The 21114-nt window shown below is 43.9% G+C and overlaps 2 protein-coding genes and 1 pseudogene across 6 annotated transcripts; 1 reads left to right on the top strand and 2 right to left on the bottom strand.

Moving 5' to 3' along the window:
• Positions 1-4031: 4031 nt before the first annotated feature.
• Positions 4032-8947, bottom strand: LOC136459077 (clp protease adapter protein ClpF, chloroplastic-like). 2 transcript variants are annotated; one of them, XM_066458980.1, is made up of 11 exons: positions 8790-8947; positions 7832-8246; positions 7481-7540; positions 7302-7393; positions 7004-7082; positions 6832-6925; positions 5898-6010; positions 5292-5337; positions 4783-4823; positions 4521-4690; positions 4032-4447 (listed from the first exon to the last, which is right to left on the bottom strand). In XM_066458980.1, exons 2-10 carry the CDS (start codon positions 8150-8152, stop codon positions 4529-4531), a joined length of 1008 nt encoding a protein of 335 aa, XP_066315077.1. In that variant the 5' UTR covers positions 8153-8246; positions 8790-8947; the 3' UTR covers positions 4032-4447; positions 4521-4528. The 2 variants fall into 2 exon arrangements, with proteins under 2 accessions (XP_066315077.1, XP_066315078.1); XM_066458981.1 differs by having other exon boundaries at positions 7832-8261; positions 8790-8915.
• Positions 8948-9149: 202 nt separating this feature from the next.
• Positions 9150-13340, bottom strand: LOC136459078 (isopentenyl phosphate kinase-like; annotated as a pseudogene).
• A 55-nt stretch (positions 13341-13395) lies between these two features.
• LOC136459079 (uncharacterized) lies at positions 13396-16671 on the top strand. 4 transcript variants are annotated; one of them, XR_010760136.1, is made up of 7 exons: positions 13396-13706; positions 14809-14866; positions 15252-15323; positions 15403-15498; positions 15787-15879; positions 16029-16140; positions 16304-16670. XR_010760136.1 is itself a non-coding variant. In XM_066458983.1 (6 exons), the coding sequence occupies exons 1-6, from the start codon at positions 13555-13557 to the stop codon at positions 16083-16085; spliced, it is 528 nt and encodes a 175-aa protein (XP_066315080.1). In that variant the 5' UTR covers positions 13415-13554; the 3' UTR covers positions 16086-16293. The 4 variants fall into 4 exon arrangements, 1 of the variants encoding a protein (XP_066315080.1); XR_010760135.1 differs by having other exon boundaries at positions 13415-13706; positions 16029-16144; positions 16313-16671; XR_010760134.1 differs by having other exon boundaries at positions 13415-13706; positions 16313-16670.
• The last annotated feature ends 4443 nt before the right edge of the window (positions 16672-21114 follow it).

Consider the following 21114-nt stretch of genomic DNA (forward strand, 5'->3'; position numbering starts at 1 on the left):
AACCACCTCTTGAAGCTAGTAAACTCACCTATTATCTCAAGAGTTTAGTCTCTTGACTTGAGAATGAGGAAGAGTTGCAAAGCCCTAAGCCTTAGTGGCTAACCTCAACAACGTGGATGTAGACAGGCCTTGGTGGAGAGCTGAACCACGGGTTAAATCATCGTGTCACCTTGTGCTTGATTTACATCATTTGCATTTTATATTGTTATTGAGGTGATTTCTAGGGTTTGTGGTCGATCTACTTATGTGTTGTGTTCCTACCACTTCTAGCTCTCGATCTGTGAATCTCATACCTGTAGGAAGCTAAGAATTTCTCCGATTCAAGTTTACATTCACTGATTTTGAACTGTGACTCGAAGTTGTCTGCAGGTGCAACAGTGCCGCTGTTCTGGCCCGACAGTGCCGCGAGGTTAGAGCGGTAGTGCCGCTGGTTGAATTTGATGAAAGTTTGAGTGTTTATTTTGACAGGCCTATTCACCTCCTCTAGGCTAACCAGAGATCCTACACATTTGATTGAATAAAATTTAATTTTGAAGAAACTATTCATTGAAAAAATGTGAGATCTACATGTAGTGTCTACCTGACTTGCTAAGTATGAAAATTATTTCATAGTTTTTGGGTTAAGACTATCCTTAGTTATATTAACAGGAAGAAACTAGTAAATAGCTAACTGTTAGCTAAGTGGTAGGCTCGAACGAGACAAACTGGCTTATTAGTTGAGGATCAAAATACAATCTCAACTAATTTTTAGCAACAAATTGTAAGTTGTATGAATCTAAATAGGTCTTAATATAATTTTTAGCTAATTATTAGTTGAGTAGTAGATAAAAGTAAGACATTAATTGGTTTAGTAGCTACTCGAGGTGGTGTGGGACCTAAATAGGTCCGAATATAATTGATTTACCATAAGGCCAATCTCAATGACAGTTTCATAAAGTTATATGGGCATTAAATACGCTGACATGACACTGCATTGATTAAGAGAGATGATGAAAGTTTCATGAGAGATATAGTTTCATGGGGTTAAAACTCTTCTACATTGTTTCCAAAATATAAGTGTGTTGGAAACTGAGCCATTAAAACCCCACTGAGACTGGCCTAACGTTTCATTGTCTCACTTTTGGCTCAACAGTTCACTTCACATAACGATTAGGGAAAACCCATTATCTTAAACAAAGAGTCATTTGGTTGCAAAGTCGCTTGATATTTATTGATTTTGTGATTTCACAAGCTATATATGAATATATAAGGGATTAATTAAGGGTTTGCAACGGCTCTGCATAGGATGGAATATTCTAGAGAGAATTACTTGCATGGCCCTTTAAAACTCATTTATTCCTTTACAGCTCTAAAAACTTTAAAATTCCTTGTATGACCCTGTGTTCGAATTTCAATGCCCTATAAGACACTACCATCACTTTTGGATCCTAACACCGTTAAGTGACATGCGAAATGATCAGAATACCCCTGTTATAGAAAATGCATTGCTTCCTTGTATGCCACTGTTTCATGTGATGTTAGAAAAATATACTTGTTTCCTCTATGACGCTTCCTTTTTCTATGTTTTATTTGGACATTAAAATTCATTCACGTTATATTAACGTGGTTAAAAAGCAGTCGGTGCTCCTTACGTGAAGAAAGTTAGCACTGTGTGCAGATACACGTGCACTCATGCACGCGTGTAACAAGCCAATCAAGGGTGTATGCGCTTAACTTTAATTATATTTCTTGCCGACGAAAAAACAGAATACCCTCGCTAAGATCTTTCAGGTTGTTGCATCGTGGCGGGGGGCAGCCGGGCTCTCTTTCCAGGCTCGACGAATAATGCATATTGGCAAAACAAAATTATTTGCAAATTTTAACCACATTAATATAGTGGATGAATTTTAATGTCCAAATGAAACATAGAAAAAGGCAGTGTCATAAAGGAAACAAGTATATTTTCTACCATCACATTAAACAATGTCATATAAGGAATCAGTGCATTTTCTATAACAAGGGTATTCTGATCATTTCGCATGGCACTTAAGGGTGTTAAGGTCCAAAAGTGATGGTAGTGTCGATAGGAATCTGAAATTCGAACACAGGGCCATACAAGAAATTCTGAAGTTTCTAGAATCACAGAAGAAATAAATGAGTTTTACAGGGCTATATAGGTAATTCTCTCAATACTCTACATGGATTGCACAAACAAAAAGGAGCCCGGAGGCCCTAAAGGCTTGTTGGTTGATGCCATGAGTCTTTTGCTAGATCATGACACGGTAAATCATGAAGTTGCGGTACTAATTTTCAATAGTTACAATGGCTCCGTTCAGCTTACTTTATAATCCGGTTTATTCGGCTTCTTTTTTTAGCCGAAACAGTATTTCTCTCCTAACAATTTAGCTGGAACAGTGCTTTCAGCCAAACGAACTGGCCCATTCAATGTAACTTTTTTGACCACTGCTCATGTAAAAAGAAGGGAATCCGCGACGTTTCTGCGCTCCATCTTCAGCTGCGTATGCGTATGATTGTACTTAGGGCTTCCCCAACGGCTAAGGATGGCAACGGGGACCCGATACCCGATACCCGACGGGTATTTGATTCATTAGGGGACGGGGATGGGATCATATCTTTACCCGCGGGCATCTAAATGGGCAAGAATCCATACCCGACGGGTATAGCGGGTATGGGAACGTTCCCTGTTTACCCGTCCCCGTTACCCGTTGGGGAACCCGACTATTTGAGCTGTCATACGAGTATTAGGCCCAAAGAAGCTCAACATAGATATTTTGATCCAAATCTGAACAGTCATATATATAATTTGTGTGTTCTAGGAACCCTCGTTCAATTTTTCCTCACCATCTCCGCCAGCAGCACAAGCACGCTTATCTCACGAGCGCTCGTGCCCCTTGCTTCCTCAGTTCGGTCTCTCTGCCACCTTTGCTCGTCCTCCTCGCAACCTCGTTCCTTCTCCTCGGCATCTCCGAGACTCCGACACTTATACCCGGGTGAAGAAGAAACGCCTCCGATTGCAAAGCTGCAACCCCAAGTGTCCTTGTTTATCGGGTATGCAGTACCCGTCGGGTATCTGTTACCCGACCGATACCCGACGGGTACGGGGATGGGCAAGAATCTATACCCGAGACAGTTAATGGGGATGGGGACGGGATGAATTCTCCGTAGCGGGGAAGAGAACGTTCCGGCGATACCCGACGGGTATATACCCGTTGCCATCCTTACCAACGGCTCATGAGGCGTACTGCCCCATCCTCCACCTCGGCATCGACATGCCGTGTCACTTCCTTTCCTTTGTGGTCTCACAGCGCTTTCCCACCTCACAAAGAGCAGAAGAGAATGCTTTTTCTGCGTTGTGGCCGGCTGGGTGGTGGCCTCAGGAGGAGAAAGGAGAAAAAGGTACTGCATGTACATTTTTTTTTCTCTGCAGGAGCACGACGACGGGACAAGCTAATGGTGTGGCTTTGGTATCTCCAATAACATCACCTAAAATATAAGACTTATTCTATGTTTGAGAAGTGCTATAAACAAAAGGTTCAATATATATTTTTTATCTTCTTCAATAACATAACCCAAAAGAGAACTCTTTCTGCAAATGAGTCTTCAGGAGAAAGGATACTCATATTTGGGTTGTGCCTCTACTGTAACCCAAAATAAGTCTCACATATATTCTGTTGTAGACTGATATAATACCATCCACGTCTATTTTAGGTTTGGGTTTCCATAGGTCAACGTGAAATGAGGCTAGTGGTTCTGTATACTTGCGTTGTGCGTGCCCTCAGGCTACGTTCGGATCCAAGGTTTTGGTGGCCTGGAATCGTTAAAACCGGAATTCCATCTGTAATTTGTATAGCTGCGTTCACCGGGAACGATTCCAGTCGAGAACCACCCCTCTACCCGAACGGTCACTTAATCTTTTCCCCAAAGAAAGGTTAGCGCAAGGAGTCAACGAAAGTTGTTATTTCCACGTCATTCCATGAAAGCAGAGTCCAAACAACTGCATGTGAAGCCTTCGCGTAAATTATTCGAGAATCCACAGAAGTTGCTAGTATTAGTGTATTACATATGCACAATTGTCCACCAGCGAGTACAGTACAGAACTAGATATGGTCTCAGTGAAATACACAGAACATCCGTAGTGATATTTTTCTTTCTTCCTACCTTTCTTTTTTTTTTCCGTTTACATTCATCGATGGTATAACATAAAAGCAAGGCACCTGCAGCTTTTCTCAATCATGGCTTAATCGATTGGTGACGGTAAAACTCTAAAAGAGTAATCTCCGATCTGCAAGGTTGGACGGCATATACAGAGGATAACTGCAGGTTACTGAGGATGCCTAGTTCGCCAACGGTTGTCTTGTCTTACATCTACCATCTCAAGTTGTACCAGATAGTTCATCACTTCGCATCTCAGTTGGTGGTGGTGAATCAAAATGGTTCCGAAACAACTCTAGCACAGACAGGGATTAAAGCTAAGTTTGCAGGTCAGTTTGATGATGCACAAATACCATTTTAAGTGATACCTTGCCCTTCAGCTATTTGTGTTGCCATCGTTGTCACTTTCATTTTCATCTCCAGAAGCTTCATAACGTGGCTGGTCATACTTCTCACGGAGCTGCTTGATAGGGATGAAATCCCCAGCTGTGTCCTCACCGTAAAAGAGAAATTCAATGTAGGGGTGATCAAACCTTCCCTACAGTACAAAAAGGGAACAATATTACTTAAGCTCAACAAATACAAAACCTGAAGTGTTGAGCAAAAATCATATGAAGAACATATACCCACTTTTTCTGATTCTTCAGCTGCAGAAAGATTTTCTTCCGCGACTGAAATTGAAAACTGAAATATCAAAACTGCACAAGTTTCTTTAAAGGTGCAAGTATCTTCGATAATGAAAATTGTGGAATAGCATCTATCCTGTTTCAATTTCCATGCACCCTTTGACCCATAAAAGTTCATTTTAGACATAACTATGAAATCGTAGAATCGTAACAAGAGATGCATTATTTTATCTGGCAAAGCCAAATTTAAATCCTCAAATGCATATATTAGAACAACTATTCATTTTTCTTGAATTAGCAGGAGAGGTGTGTATCATTGTATTAATAGATAGTTTGTTTCAAAAAATTGACAGTGGAATGGTTCTCGTACACTGCCCCTTTGGGGAGAAGTGAAAAAAGAAAAATGAAATAAAAAAGATCTCTAGATTAACATGCACGTCAAAGTAAGAGAGAATAATCGGCCAAACTGGGAACAGCAAATATCAACTAACAAAAAGAAAGAGGAAAGCATACCATATGCAACCAGCAGTTCTGGATCAACATATACATCAACCAGGACCTGAAACATTAAACAATAAATTAAATAGCATGCCAAAGTCTCAAAAGACCAGAAACTGAAACTGATAATGAAGAATCAGCTCACAATGCATTGCTATATACTTGTATTGTATACCTAAGAAAATTGGTTCTAAGAGGATGTGCACCCAGAGAGAAAAAGCTCATTTAACAAATGTCAATACTCAATAATGCTGATCATGGGCTGTCGGCCGGGCCTTATGGGCTGGACAGCAGGAGGGTAGGTTATTTCAACACTAAATGTCACAGAATAGAAAAAATATCAAAGTCCTGATATAGGATTATTAGCAATTTCAGGACATGTCTGCAAGTGTACAATTATGAATTTCATAAATTGTACAAGCATGTTAATTATGATCAGGTGAACAAACAAGTTAGCCTTTGCCAGGATTGTCATATATAACACGTTATCATTCTGCTAGTCTAGTGCAGCTGCAGTTTACTGTAAACTTACAAAAATAGCTTACTATAATCTACAAGAAAAAAGTACTGAGATCTGCTATGAACTGTGGATACTGATACAACTTTGGAAGCTGTACTTGCCTGATAAAAAGGTTGATTTGGACCTTTAGACAGCTTCTCCACATTTGCTGTCTCCATCCAGGACTTGGATTCACAGCACACCGGATCCATGCCACATATCACGCCTCTATATCCTTCAGCATGAGTGCATGATGGTGCAAATTAAAGTCAGGATGAACTAGAGTGTTCACCAAGTCAACTTTAAAACCAAATACTAAACTATGGATTTAATCTCAAAAGCAAATGAGGATGAATAAAGCTACAGATAAGCTTTATCAACGGATTGAAAATGAACAAACACACTAGGCAGCCTAATTACATAGCTCATATAAAAATCTAGAAGTTATTACGTTGGTTCAGGTTCAATCCAAGCTGCCAAAGGGCCTCTAGTCCAACTAGTTAGAGCGTCCCGGCGGCACTCCTCAGGTCCTGGGTTCGACTCCCCGTGGGAGCGAATTTCAGGCTGGGGTTAAAAAAATCCCCTCGTCTGTCCCACGCCAAAGCCAAAGCACAGGTCTAAGGACCGGCCCGTTCTCACAGGGCGACGGTGCCGCTGTGTAAGGGTGGGGCAGGGGTTCGGGGGGTTTCTGGGCCTACGTGAGAAGGTCTTCTTCTTAATGCAATGCCTAGGGGTGGTCATACCCTCGCAGGTCCAGTTTTTTTTTTTCCCCTCAATCCAAGCTGATAGTGTAGAGTAATTTTAGTGAATCTGGTTCAATCCCAAACTGAAACAATGAAAATAAGGACTTGAAGGTGCCTTTCAAAGATATTGAGAATGTTGAAAACAAATAGCACAAAGTGGTCGCCTATTGTTACAAAAAGAGGACCAATTTAAAATGCTTTTGAGTGTCCATATTGTGAGGCAAAGGTTTTGAAGAAAATGCATATTCATTGAGATTATGCATAGCTACATAGGACAAGGTGAACTATATTTAGATTGTATAGAAATACTCACCATGTATATTGTGACGTACTTTCTGCCCTAATCGAAAAGCATATTTCACATTTTGATAAGCAAGAGCTTTAGCAGATACGGCAAGAGACTCGGCCTACATGACATTAGAAGTTCATATGTAAGTTACTGAACAAAATAGTCATAAGACTAGCCCCCCTCAGTTTTGTTATACCTCAAGTTTGGCAATGTCATCACGGAGACCAGCTGCCAAAGCATAGTTTTCACTGTCAATAGCTTTCTGCAAATCTGCACTGTAATAAAAGGGGGAAATTTAAGATAGCTTCCAAATGGATCGATTTTGGTTGCCCAATAACTGGTTTTCCCTCATCAGATTTGCTACGGTATAGGTCAAATAACAAAGGGGAGCACCAGAACATATGAATTCTTCATGTGAATAATGTGTATGTGAGAACATGTACAAGTGCACTCAATCTTCTTATTATCATGGAACGCTTGAAATGGTAACATACCGCACACGTAAAAGATTTAGAGCTTTGTCTTGAGCTTCAGTCTTTGGTGAACCCCTTTTAGCTTCACGCTGCCTAATAATTTCTGTTTCAATCTACAAAAGGGTATCTTCTTTAGCAAGCTCTCATCCTATCCTACGTATTCGCTTCCCATGAACTTGGAAGTGAAGTTGTTACGTTACCTCGGTTAGTTTTTCCCTCAATTGCTTTGCCACATCAAATTGTTCTATATTCAATGCATACTGGTAAAAACCAAACAACCAAGAGGGGGGCAGAAAAAATCAAATATTACTCACAGCAGTGTAGTGATGATATGTTCAGTGTTCAGTAAATAGACCATACACTAGACAATAGATCAGTGAAATAATAGGTATATGAAAACCATTAGTAGCTGGAGCAGTAGCTTCTGTTTGTGATAGATTATAGAATGTAACGATAAATAAACAAATAAAATCCGACCACAGGGAGAAGACATCCCCCCGGTTTTGTCTTAAGAGAGTTGAGTCCCGAAGAATAAATAAACAACTACTCACTTGTATCCGGGTCTGTAGATCCATCTGGAAGTAGAAGATCAAAATATCTTCATTTGCAGACTCGCTGCGCTCCAGCCTTGCATCATTGCTACGTCCATCTCCTCCAAACAACCATCTAGCATTAGTTCTTACCACAGCATTCATTCGTCTTCCACTGGTCTTCATTTGTGGTTTATGCACACACCAATGCAAAGAGTACAATCCCTGGCTTACTGCATTAACCACACAAGGCAGCCTCACATCGTTCCTTGCAACACAAGCCCTTCTGCAGTTTGCCCCATGGGGAGAGGCAACTGAACCGCATATAGAGATGACCTGCATTGTACGGGCTTGAAACTTGGGGCAGTTCAATCACAATTTCCGCAACTCAGTCCAAATCAATGGAGTACGCCCGTGGCAAATGGCATCTCCAATTCTGGCAAAGCACGAACTGAATAATGATTAGCATAGCAACTCTTGCCTGGTGCACGCAAAACTTTCAACAAATTGCTTAGTGCTCTGCAACTAGCAAGGCACCCTGTCAACTAATTAATGCTTGGGACTTTGGACTAAGGAAGACAGGACTGAGTGGTTCGTTCGCTTGATAGTAGTTCACGACACCCTACAATTTGTTACGGGAACGAAGCAAGGAACATCAATTTGTAGCTTGTCTCTAGATTGAGGACAATCTGTTGTTCTGTTCACAATTACAGGCAATCGCATGGGGGTATTGACATGGGGGTATTGATCCGCGCTCGCGCACGGGACGCACCGACGCCTAACGCGGGCGCGCAAAGGGGCCAGGCGATGGGGTCAGCACGAGAAGCGTCAGGCATTGGTGAACAAGCACCGGGCCAAGCGGCGACCGCGCTTGGCAGAGCAGCGCTGCAGCGGCGCTCCGCCGCGCTAGATTCTGTATGGAACCGAATTTGGGGTGAATCTTCAATCCTAGTGGTGTGGGGAGGGATAGCTCACTTACAGGAACCGGGCGACTGCTCCTGCGCGTTGGGAACGGAGAGGGCAGGAAGGTGACGGGGCCGAGTTACAGCCGCGCCATACTGCAGTTCTGCTACTGTTGGTGTGGATAGAGAAGAAGGGAGCCTGCTCGCCTGAACCAGTCGCTCTGGAAACTGAAAATACTCGAACCGTGCATACGGCCCAGATACTACCAGGTCAGCCAGGGGCCCAGGAGGCCAGGACCACTCCTTCACGGCTTCACCAGTTTTGGATGAGCCCAAGATGCATCCCTCAAAATCTTAGGTTATGCTATCACCCAAGATGTTGCAGATCCCATTGAGAAAATGAAACGATTAAAACGTATAAAATGAGGTCACACATCTTGCGGCCAATGCATCTATTCTTTTCGAAAAACAAAACAAAGTTACTGAACAGTATTTGTAACATCAGGCTGACGCTTATGAACCAAACTAGGATCACAGTTGGGAATAGACCCGTGCTGAATCATCATCAAAAGCCCAAGGCTCATCACGGCTCATATAATATAACAGATAATCGCCAGTAACCAGTCCGAATGTTTTGCAACAAGAAATCTATTTGGAAGAGCGTATCATAGTTCCAAGCCAATCTTCCGAGTCAGTGCTCACATCTCCCTTTAAGGCCCTCAGCGAGTGTTCTGTTCCAGCCTGCATCACATAATACATTGAATAATGCTTGGGTCATATCCATTCAGAAAAAAAAAATGCTAAAATTTGGCCATTTCCATGTTTCAAAATGGAAAAATGGAAGCAGAGCATTCTCACCTTGGTAATATACACATCGATTCCAAGCCTAGCTATCACTGCAGCCTCCAGTATTTTGGTCTCCATCCCACCGGTGGTGTCATGTGCTGCTACTGATATCTCCACTGCATCACGTGAGAACAGATATCTTATTCTACAAAACACAAGGCTACAACAAGCAGTTTAGAAGAAATATAACCAGGCCATCATTGTCACTAGTCCTCAGCCTAATGAACCATAGTGTGAGCCTACAGTTGGCTTGTAGACCACTGCACCTTCACTAGGAGCATTTGCTGTCACGTTATTGAAAATATGGAAGAACATACTCAATGAGTCAATGGTGACTAAAAACTAGGTTGGCAATGCATATTCAGTTATCCTGGGTTGTCAATAAGAAAGTTGTCACTTGTAAACTACCTGAATGAGGTACTTGGAAGGAGCATAACTCCTCAGTACAACTAAACATGTCTTAGGGCCTAGGATCATTTGACAATCGCAATCTACATGAAAAGGAATATGACACAATACCTCCTTTAGTGTAGCCTTGCAGCAATGCAGGTTTTACAATCGACCAGCCTCCGTTGTCATCCACCTCTGTTAACTAGCACAAGTCAGCTAAAATTTGTTGAATAAGCATATTTCCATGTTTTTCCGAAGACTTGAAATGATGGCAATTGCATTACCTTCCTTGTCCTGTTTCCTCCCATAATTAATGACTAATACATATCAAACAGTAAAGGCTAGATATTATGGGCAGATGAAAATCAACCAGTGAATACTAACCTATTTCTCTCAGGAGTACCGCATTTGGGTCAGTTGGAGGGCGATCATATACTCCATGGACATCTGTCTACATCTCAATTTTCAGAGAACCATATAAATGCCAATGCTTTATAGAAACAAATGAAAGGAACATTTGAAGTATATGAATGGGAGAAAGGAGAACACAGCAAACTTTTAGTATCACAAGGAAGACAGTACAATCAATTATAGAATACAGTGTACAAAACCATCTTCCATCGATAACAGAAAACTTTTAAAGCTGTAAAGGAGAGAAGGTAACAGTACCAGAAATACAACATATTTCGGAGTTAGAAGCTGTGCAAGATGTCGTATAATGACATCCCCACTCAATATGGTACAGTCCTGGTCATTTAATGATAAGATCAATTTTAGTTTGAATAAAAATGAATTAACTTCATAGTCCACAAAATCTAAACAAGAATGTAGACATGCTTTGGTTTGAAAACTCACCAGTAATTCATCAAGAACTGCATCACCATGCAAAACCTGCAAGAAACAAGGGTGTTATGCTATAAGCAAAAGTTTATATTAATTTCTGATCATGTTTACGTTCCAGCTGCCGATCAGAGAAAGCACATGAAACTTATCTAATGCTTCCCCTATGCTTGAAATTAATACTAAATAATTCATATAAGACTTGCTTTATCGTTCAATGTGCAGTACAGAAAAGGACTATCAAGAGTACCAGACTGACAGTACAATCTAGATTAAGTGATGCATAAAAATAGCGCATGCATAAGAAATAATTAATAATATGATACATATTCCAGTAGCACCATATGCTATCAAATATGAGGGTGACTAACTATATCACTCATGCTAACAACTTCAGGCATGCATACCCAGTGCCGAAAGCTCCCATAGAAGATGGGGTCTGGGGAAGAGAACTTTTATACATCCTTACTCTTGCTTAATTTTGCAAGGATCCCCAGGCTGCAAGTGGAGAGACTCTACCACTGCACCAGGCCCTCTCTTTGATAAATATGAAATTCTGAAGCAATAGTGGTTCAAAACCTTTGGTACAACAACTTACTGGGACAAAGCCTGCATGGAGTGACTGAATTATTTGAGAAGCATTTGCTGATGCAAGCTGCAAATGCATATTAACAGGATTAGGTATGGATGTAAAACAACTATCTAGTTCCAAGAAGATACAGAATGATATGCAAGAAAGCAATAGTTTTCAAGTTTGCTCACTTTTCTTTGCTGGGTAGACCACCCACAAGCAAATGGTGACATCCCAACAGATGGTATTCCTTCTGCAAAAGAATATGCAGTTCCATAAGTCTCGTGCCCACCACTGATTCTAACTGACAATCTAGTAAAAACAATTCAAGGTCTATTTACAGGCAAGCAAATACGCCAGTTGATTTGTAGGAAGTTTATTAAGAACTTAGATTTGCAGATACAGGTAGAAATGGTTCATGACAAATGATGATGCATCCTTGCATTGGCCCATGAGTCAAATAAGAACTTAATTATATGTTCAAACTAAATGCAAGGAAACATAACATAGCCTACTGCAGATAAGGGGGAAACATAATCATGAATTCTGAGTGCCTAAGCAACATCGATATGAGAAATAACAAAATACAGAGATGTCACCTAAAAAACTGCATACCACATGGAAATAAAAACATGGACAAGTAACCTAAAAAACTGCATACCTCTTGCAAGGGCTCTAACAATTTCCTGGTTGAGAGACGTCACCTAAATTACAAAAAAAATGCATTAGAATTAGAATATGCTTCCAGAACATTTATCAGAGAAGCACAAACATTTTGACAAGATACTGGACAAGAATATTAGACATCAAAATTCAAGATATCCTCGTCAAATAGAATTCCATAATTGGCCTCACTGAAATTCTTGTAGCGACAAAGCCAGCCTTCACCAGTGTCGAATGTAACCCTCCTTTATGAACTCCAGATCTACTTGCTTGGAAGTGGCCAAAAGACCCTGAAGCAGAATATAAAAAACTCAGTATCCTAAGACTTAAAACTATATTTATCCACTATTGTTTTAGGCTCTACCTTAATAAAATGTACCAGTCTAATAATAGTTTCCAAGTAATAAATAAATTGATTAATATCATCAGTTTCTTAGAAATATCGCTGAGGAAGACCCTAGACCCATAAAATCGAAGTTGAAACTACTGTTGAGTTGTGTCTAACTAAGCCGGGCAGTCCAATGTGCACGGTTGCTCTTCCACTGAGAGGCATTTGTGCAATGTTCCTTGCTAAATAATTCCAAGCTTCCAAGTTCTAAAAAAATTATGAACAGTCATGTGCCAGTCTATCCCACACCAAATCAACCAGTTCAGCTTGTAACTTATAAAAGGAGTAAGACAGATAGCCAGAGTCAATTCAGTAAGACTGTCCAGAGTCAATTCAGAGTCCGAACAATACCGGCGCCGTGCACGACGATGAAGTTAGTGTCGAGCCCCAGCCCAGCCATTCCCGCGATCCACTCCGCGTCCACGGCCGGGTCGACCGGATCTCCAGGCTTCCTGCTCCAGTCCATCCCCAGAAACTTCTCCATGGCGTCCATCGCCGTCAGATTCGGACATGGCATGCCGCAGCTGCGCACATGCCGACCGTAGGTTCTCCTCGTTGATGCTCTCCAGCTCGCCCTTGTTCGTAATCGCTGCTCCACCTGCGCCACCGCCACCCCACCATAGCTTCTCAAATCAACCAATGCCAGAGAGGAGTACACAGAGCTACGAAGGCACGGACAACAAGGAGCCAAGCAGTCGTTGCGGAAGGCGCGAGAGAGCACCTAGCTTGACTATACAGCGCACCAGGCGTGGCGCCGTGGGTCTCGGTTGCTCCTGCGCCACCTCCTCCGCCATGGAATCTTCACTCCTGCGGTCCGCAACGGGCCGAAGCGCAGGGGTCTCGGGGAAGGGAGAGCCAGAGCCCGAGGGACGGGAATGTGAGCGGGGCGTTGTCTAGTGCGGTGGCCGGTGGGGCATCCAGTTTGTACTTGCCAAGTTGCCGTTGCCCATCTGCCATCAGATGGTTATCCTACTAATCTAGGCCGTCCAAATTGGTAGTTTCAGTTCCTTCACTTCTTTTCTGCATCCCTTCCCCTAACTCCGCCGCCACCGCCGTCCGCGCTCGCCGTTGCCTACGCCTACGCGGCTGCGCTGCCGTCGACCCGAACCCATCGCCCACTGCGTTGTTCCGGCGGAGGTATACAATGAGGTTGCTGCAAGCGGAGGAGCTATTCCGGAAGGTTCTGGAGGTCGGGTCGAAGAATAAGGCGGCTCGGCTGCTGGGGCTCGACGTTGGCAGCAAGTACGTCGGGGTGGCCGTGTCCGATGAGAAGAACAGGATCGCTTTGCCTCTGAGGTAAGCACCTCCAACAATTGCTGCCCGCCGCACAACGGGCTCGCTGCGATTAGTGCTATGTTTAGAGGGTTTGATTTTGTTCCTATGTTAACTTGTGTAGGGCACATATTCAGTGAAATCACTGTGGTAATCCAACATATATAAGCTTATATTTGCCATCTCAAGATTGAGATGCAGGTTGAAATATGAATGTGTGTGCAAGAATGTTATATTCCATGGTGCATTCTTTCAGTTTACAATTTTTCGACCTGCTTAAATTGCACTGTGGTACCAATTCAGATGTTAACTTACTCAAGATAGTACTTGATGATTGGAGCGAGGTGTTTTATTTGTATTCTGCATTTTGAAGTGACAGAAATGGTGTGAATTGTTGAGTAGTAGATGTGGTGCTGGCCTATTATGATCTTCTTTTGGATATTGTGTGCATCTCTAAAACATCCTATGGAATGCATTTGGTAGGATCAACCACTTTATTTGCATCGATTTTTTTAAACTGCATAAATAATACAAATTTAAAACTATAGGTTATCATATTTGATGGGTAAAAGAAAGACTCCAAATTCATATATATTTGATTCAAGGACCACATGTCTACTGATCTCTGTGTGTAGATTAGAAATAGAGATGCAGGTACTCAGAAGACACTTCTAGTCATTTAGCAGTACAAGATAAGCACATGGTTACCAAACCATCTGGGTATTAGTTCATTATTTTTCATGTAGAACACACCCAACCGTCATCAGTTTCCCCTTTGCTCGATCAGGCTGGGCCAAGCAGGTCAGACTGTATTCTGATGGGTTGTGTTAGTCTAATTTTTTTTTTTTTTTTGCCCTGTACTTGCCTGGAGTTTTGCAATAATTGCCTCTGTTGTTGTCGCAAAGTCAAGGCTGACAAGATTTGAATTAGAAGCTCAACAAGATAATGTGTTGTTTTGTGGATATTGGCTATATTCCTATATCTGGTTTCATTACAGTCAAATCTATATCTTGTAAAAAATGTAACAATTGCAGTTCAGAAGATAGTTTACATTCATTAACTTGATAGAAAAAGACTCATGTATCATTATTTGTTGTTAAGTTCCGTTATTCAATGAATCTTGCAGTGTTTTGTGTCGGACAAAGACAAACATCAACTTGATGGCAGATGATTTCAAAACATTGGTATGTTGAAAATATCTGTTCACTTTCTTCTATCATTATTGTGGATATATCAAAAATTGGTCCTTAGCAAAAGATTGAGTACTCAATATGTCATACAGCATCATTCTATAATGAGTGATTGTGCATCACACCATCATTCTCTTTTACTAAATTCGTTTTGATTTATTATTTATTTCCCCCAAAATATTTAGGTTCGGCAGTTGGCCCTGCTATTTATTTGCAGTAATGCAAAGTTCTATGCGTATATCAGCATTTTAACTGATTTTTCGTAGTTTTTCAGTTGTTACTTCTTGAACTTGTTTGCCTTATACATTTTCAACATTAGTTGAAGTTTAATTGGGATGAAAGATGTAATCACTAATGCCAACTTTGTTTACTTGGATAGGTTTCGAAGTATTCCATAGATGGGTTCGTTGTGGGCTATCCATTCAATCTCCACGGTCAACCTAGTCCAGATGTAAAGTGCCCATGCTCATGTACAATTCCCCTTTGTGGTACTTAATGTTTTTTAATGTTCTCTTTTGTCTGTAAATTAGGCAGTCCAAGTAAGGCTTCTTGCTGGAGAGCTTTGTAAAACAGGGAAACTTGATGATCTGTCCTATACATATTGGGATGAAAATTTCACCTCAAAGGTGAACTCTGTTTTTTTCTCTGAACTTTCTTGCTGATACATGAGAAACAGAATCAATAGGTGGCACGTGCACTTTTCTTCTGAATGTAGATGTTACATTACATTGTGGTATTGCGCTAAAAAAATATATTACATTGTGGTAGCATGCTAGGCATATTATCAGATTCATTATAGTGCAGCACCTTCCTTTTATATACACGGTTTACTCTCCTTCCATCTCTCTTTGTGGTTCTTCTTTAGTGGAGTGCTTTGATTGATCATTTGATCTTCCTCTTGTGCTTTTCTGCAGTGTGTAGAAGCTCTCTTGCATCCTCTGAATCTAAAAAATCGGGATGAGGCCAAAACAATGACAGATAAATTTGCTGCAGTTTGCATACTCCAGGTACATACTCCTAATACCAGGGTGGCTTTGCATTACTATTGCAGATTTCATGTTTTCAACTCAATTCGTTACAGATGATACATAGTTCATTCAGTTAAAGTCATCTCAAGCTGCTTTAGTGACACTGATGATGATCCATTCCTGAACAGGGTTATCTTGACAACATGAACAGAAAACTGAGATCCACAGATAAGTCTGAAGCATAAGGTGGCACCTAGACTCCATTTTAAACTAAACCAAAGAGCAAGGGAACATCATCTGGTAGGTCAGATTTGTATGGACTTTGTGGGGGTGCTTGTCTTTGCCATCTTTGTTATATACATGGCTTTAATGTGCTTTTGCTGGCTCAAATATTCTTCAGCGTTGCACTCTTTCTTTGAACTAGGGTCCTGACAACACTTCTGTTTCCATGCCTTGTGGAAAGAATGTGCAGGTATGCCCATACGCAGTTCATCAGGATGTGAATGGGACTCCTAGCAGATGCTTGGCATGTCTTGAGTTTTGTAGTCAGCAGAGCTGACTGCCGAGAGACCAAGTTCCCAATCCATTAACTTAGCAAGCAGATTTTGTTGTTTCGGGCCTTTGGCTGAGCTGGGCCGAGTCGTCATTGATGATGCTAAAATGCTGAGGACATACTGTCTGATGCTGGAGTGTTAAGAACATCCTATTTTTTAACCCGTCATCCGGCCCCTAACAGCTGTTGAAATTCCCCGATGGTGACCCTCGATAATGCAGTCTGACTGTTCTCGTCGCCACTGAATCGCTTTGTCTTATTGTCTAGCCCCGTTCTGTACTATATAATCAATAATCCCCATACGCAAACACTCACGCATGCTTGCGCGTTTCCCCCATTATTTAGCTCTCAGTTTGAGTCCAGAGGAATCAGGTAAGCTGTCGAAATCGGATCGATTCGATCTCAGGATAATGATGCATTTATGCTGCACCCGGGGTCCGTCATTTTTCTTCTCCACAAGAGCGAGCTCACTTCTGTGCTGGCGTATGCATGTCCTGATATGCTCACCGTGATGTTAACACCTGAGGTGGCTGGTTGCAGCGCTCGCATCACACACCACCAATTTGGAACGACTGATCCGTGTAGGACTCATCTCTGTGGGCATGCTGTTCTGGACTTACGGATGAACATTGCCGTTCTGGTAACTGTTTCCACTAGAGGTGGTAGCGTGAGGAAGTTACGTGGTGATCATTCTGTCGGCTGCACGGATCGGCAACTTTAGGCTCACGGACACGGAGGGGAATCCTCAATTCCTGTGGAGATAGGTAGCTTCAGTTGCCAGACTTTCCGTTTGAGAGGAAGAGGAGGGAAATTTTGTGATGGCAAACACAGCAACCAGCGCAGATTTCAGAACACAACAGAACAGAGGCGCAAGCAAAATTGGACCGGGCACTTGTCACGTAAGATCCCTCGCGTGCCGTACTGTCGTGCCTTGCATGTACTGCATGCAGTACGCGAAAAAGTCTATGCAAACTCTTGGTTGCGAGAGTCCAGAAACAGCGGTGAGCACAGCACGGCATCGCCGATAGGTAAGACAACTGGTTTGCGCCTCCGTGCAAAGTCAATACAGATGACAGACAGCTCGCCGTGCCTTTGAGCGAAAGAGATTTGGCGACCAAGAAAGGACAGGTCAGGAGCACATGAGGTCAGGCGTTGATCGTGCAAGTACTGCGTGCTTTTCGTTTAGGGAGCGGAGCCGTGACGTTCCATGAGTAGATTGGAGGTAGGCCACGCTGGAGGGGTAGCTTGAAGCTGAAGAAGTCCGCCGATGCAGCACGCAGCAGACTGCAGACGGCTGCTTAGCAGTGGCAGACTGGCAGGTGCCGAGCGGGGCAGCCGGCGGCGGTTTTTGGACCAAATGCGACGGCTGCTTGGGGCCTTTCTCTCTGAATTGCATGGTTTTTCTTTTGGCAATTTCGTGAACAGATAGAACAGCACGCCTTAGACATATCGTTTCGTGCTGATTGTGTCTGCGGAGATTTGGGGCTCATGCTGCCTTGCAGGAAATGTATTGTTCGTCAGTTCAGGCACAAATGGCCCGTTCCCCAGCCAGGGGGCAAGACACAATCAGGATTCAACAAGAATGAACGAAAGGCTCAAATCCAACACAAAAGGTGTCTCCTTTGCATTGTGGCGGCTACCACTACCAGGCCCTGATGGCTGATGGTACCAGTGCTGTGTTATTTTAGAACCGTGACGCAGCCTGAAGATAAGCCACGTTGGAGGCGGCTTGAAGACGAAGAAGCCGGCCGCCGGTTCACGACATTAGAGATTCGATCGGCAAAGCGTGAGGTGTAGACAACAGGCAGGTGCGCAGCGCAGCCGGCGGTTTTGGACCAAATGGAAGAGCTGCTTCTTGGCCTTCGCCCATTAGTTTCTTGGTTCTTCTTTTATTTATTATATTATCATGGACAATTTCGTTAACAGCCGCTTTGCCTGATCCGTCTCAAGTATTAGACAAATCGTTAGTGCTGATTTTCTTTCAGGCTTGCGGACTTTGACCCGGTGGACACAGCGCGGTCGATTTGTCCGAAGATAATGTCCCGTGTTCAGGGTGCAAATTGAAGGAGAATTTGAGTCAATTTGGCATAGTCAAGGCACGGTTCCCTGCCCAGTTGGCAAGTACGAAAAACAGAGTTCTGCAAACAGGAACGATGGACACGAATTCAGCACGAAGTGTCGAAGTTGTCTCCGAGTCAGAGGACTCAGCGAAGCCAGAACATGCAGCTGAACCCTGCTTCTGGCAGCTACCACCTACCAGGCATTGAAGCCCGGACATGAAGCTGAATCCTCTGCGTCTCAGGGCATATGACCTCGTGAAGTCCAGTCGTTAAAAAAGCTAACGAATATCAGAAGAAGATATGCAAGTACGTCAGATGCGATTTCCTGGTGGCCACTTGATGAGTTCCTTTCATGATCCAGCGTGCAAACTTAGGTTTCTCTACCGGAGCATGTCCCTCGTGTGATGGTGAGTCGATGACACCGACCGATCCAGCAGTAGTGGTCGATCACTCGCTCGGGCCGGGTCAGTGCAGCTCGCGCGGACCACATGTCGCCCACCAGGACAGCAACGACTCCTCCTGGGAACAGTCCATGGACTCATGTTCATGGTGCTGCTGGGTTCCTTTCCTTTTTTTTTGTGAATGAAAAAATAAATAGGGAACGGAGGTCACAAGTCATAGGGCTAGCTGATTCGACCAATCTTCTCGTCAGACACGCAGAGCACAAAGCGAACTAGGGCTACAAGCGGAGTGGCCGGTACAGGATGAGATCGTCGTTTGCGTGCCATCCCTCCCGCTGGTGTCCCTCGGTCGGATGGACACGGAGCCGTGCTGTCCCCTCCCGCTCCAGGCTCCACGACATGACGAGTTCGGTTTCTGGTGTCCCTGTGCAGCTCACACGGAAGTTCGAAACGAAAAGCTCACTCGGAGCTCGAAAGTCTCAGGATTTGACGGCACAGCGGTGGATCAGTGCGGTCAATCGGCCGGGCAGGAGGATCACGTACGGTCGGTCGCCACTGTTACACCTAACACGACCCATGTTCCCGTTGGACTCGGTCGGTCCCTCGCATGTGTGTCGAGGTCTCACCGGGCCGGCCGGACGCTTGGCAAAACGTACGTACACGTGCGTGGTTGGCGTGCAGTGGCGACGGAGCTAGAGAGATGCCCCGGCCAGGAAGCGGCTGGTCGACCGCGCGCGTCGGCGTCGCCCGTGCCAGGCGTCGCTCTCCAGGGGTGCCGGCCTGCCGGGCAGCTGCCTGGTGGAGACGGCGACCCACGCCATCCATGCATCCACGCGCGGTCGTCGATCGGGGCCGGGGAGTCCTTCGGTCTCCGGCCACGTGAAGAGTGTGGGTGAATGACTGACTGGACGGTGAATGCATGGGCGACTACGGATCGGATCGGTCGGTCGTTCGGTGCGCTAGAGCTAGCTAGCTAGCGTAGCCGTGTAGGCGCGGCCGGCATCGTGGCGTGGCTACGTTCGGCGGAGCGCGCGTTGGAGTCTGGGCGCGCCGAACCGGGACTCGTCCGGCCGGCTGGATGCTGCTGCATGGGATGGATGGAATGGACCGATCGATGGGGCGGTGTTTGATGCGCTCGGTCGGCCTCTTTTTTTCGCGGCCGTGTTGGATTCGATCAGTCCGCATGCAGCCCCAACATGCCCTACGCAGTAGCAAGTAGCTATGCTCGTCTATGGGTCGCGCACGCGGCGGAGACGCCGACTGTATCTACTCGAGGCTATACATCATATATGCTCCATCTCGCGCTGGAGAAGAATCGGGAGGTATTGTATGTGTGTTTTTAGGGCTCGAGAATCAGAGTGTCGCCCGACATAATCCAGCATCTCTCTTTGTTAACGCGTGTGTTTGGGTTCCTGAACGTTGTAGCTGAGATGATGCTTGCTACAAATGACCACGTTAGTACGACGTAGTGCTGCGAATCAAATGGAGCTAGTGCTGCGAATCAAATGGAGCTAGTGCTGCTCTGGTTTACTCAAGTCAAGCAACCAATAAGCAGCAGCTAGCTAGCGCCACCCTCTTTATCATTCTGTCTGCACAAGCCTCCTAGCTAGAACAGCCCAATATTAGTTTCAAAAGAGACGATTATATATGCGTTTTGATCTTTCCTTGTCTACAAGTAAAACATATGCTAATCTTTCCTAGTCTATGCAAATAAAACATATACATAAGCAGAGTCGCCTGACAACATTACCATCATGCATGTCGCTGTTTCATGAAACACTCCAATAATTAATTCCACTAAACAATATATAACAGGCTGTCCCAGCTATATGTTTAGATAGGGTGAAAAACTAGCCACCACTGGACCCCATCCAATCAACCTGGTTGAGTACAGCTTCCTAGAAGCAATGCCAGCTGATCAGTCGTAGAGAACGAAAGCGATGAAGCTTTGCTTCTTTCTACCAAAACAAACGTACCCCCTCTCAACCACACGAGTCTACGACGACGACTTCCCGGGCCGGCTTTGAGCTCACCGAGAGCACTCACACCCTTATAAAAAAAAAAAGCACTCAAACACATGAGCATTTATTTGCAGCGCCCATCTCGCTCAACTACCCTGAAAATCAACTCAGTGATGTCACTGGAAATGCTCGATTAGGGGCAGCGGAGTAGGGCGACGCAGGACGTACCTAGCAGGCCCCAGCCAAGGGGCATGCGAGCGGTGCGTCGGAACAGGGCCCATGATTTCTAGGGTCCCAAA

Source organism: Miscanthus floridulus, chromosome 6 (assembly GCF_019320115.1).
Source record: "Miscanthus floridulus cultivar M001 chromosome 6, ASM1932011v1, whole genome shotgun sequence".
In the NCBI taxonomy this organism is placed as follows: Eukaryota; Viridiplantae; Streptophyta; class Magnoliopsida; order Poales; family Poaceae; genus Miscanthus; species Miscanthus floridulus.

Coding starts and splice junctions, on each gene's coding strand:
- LOC136459077 (XM_066458980.1), bottom strand. CDS start 8,152: ATGCAGGTCATCTCTATATGCGGTTCAGTTGCCTCTCCCCATGGGGCA. Junction 7,083..7,301: donor CTAAATCTTTTACGTGTGCG/GTATGTTACCAT, acceptor CTTTTATTACAG/TGCAGATTTGCAGAAAGCTA. Junction 5,338..5,897: donor CAAATCAACCTTTTTATCAG/GCAAGTACAGCT, acceptor TTAATGTTTCAG/GTCCTGGTTGATGTATATGT.
- LOC136459079 (XM_066458983.1), top strand. CDS start 13,555: ATGAGGTTGCTGCAAGCGGAGGAGCTATTCCGGAAGGTTCTGGAGGTC. Junction 14,867..15,251: donor CAGATGATTTCAAAACATTG/GTATGTTGAAAA, acceptor TTACTTGGATAG/GTTTCGAAGTATTCCATAGA. Junction 15,324..15,402: donor ACGGTCAACCTAGTCCAGAT/GTAAAGTGCCCA, acceptor TCTGTAAATTAG/GCAGTCCAAGTAAGGCTTCT.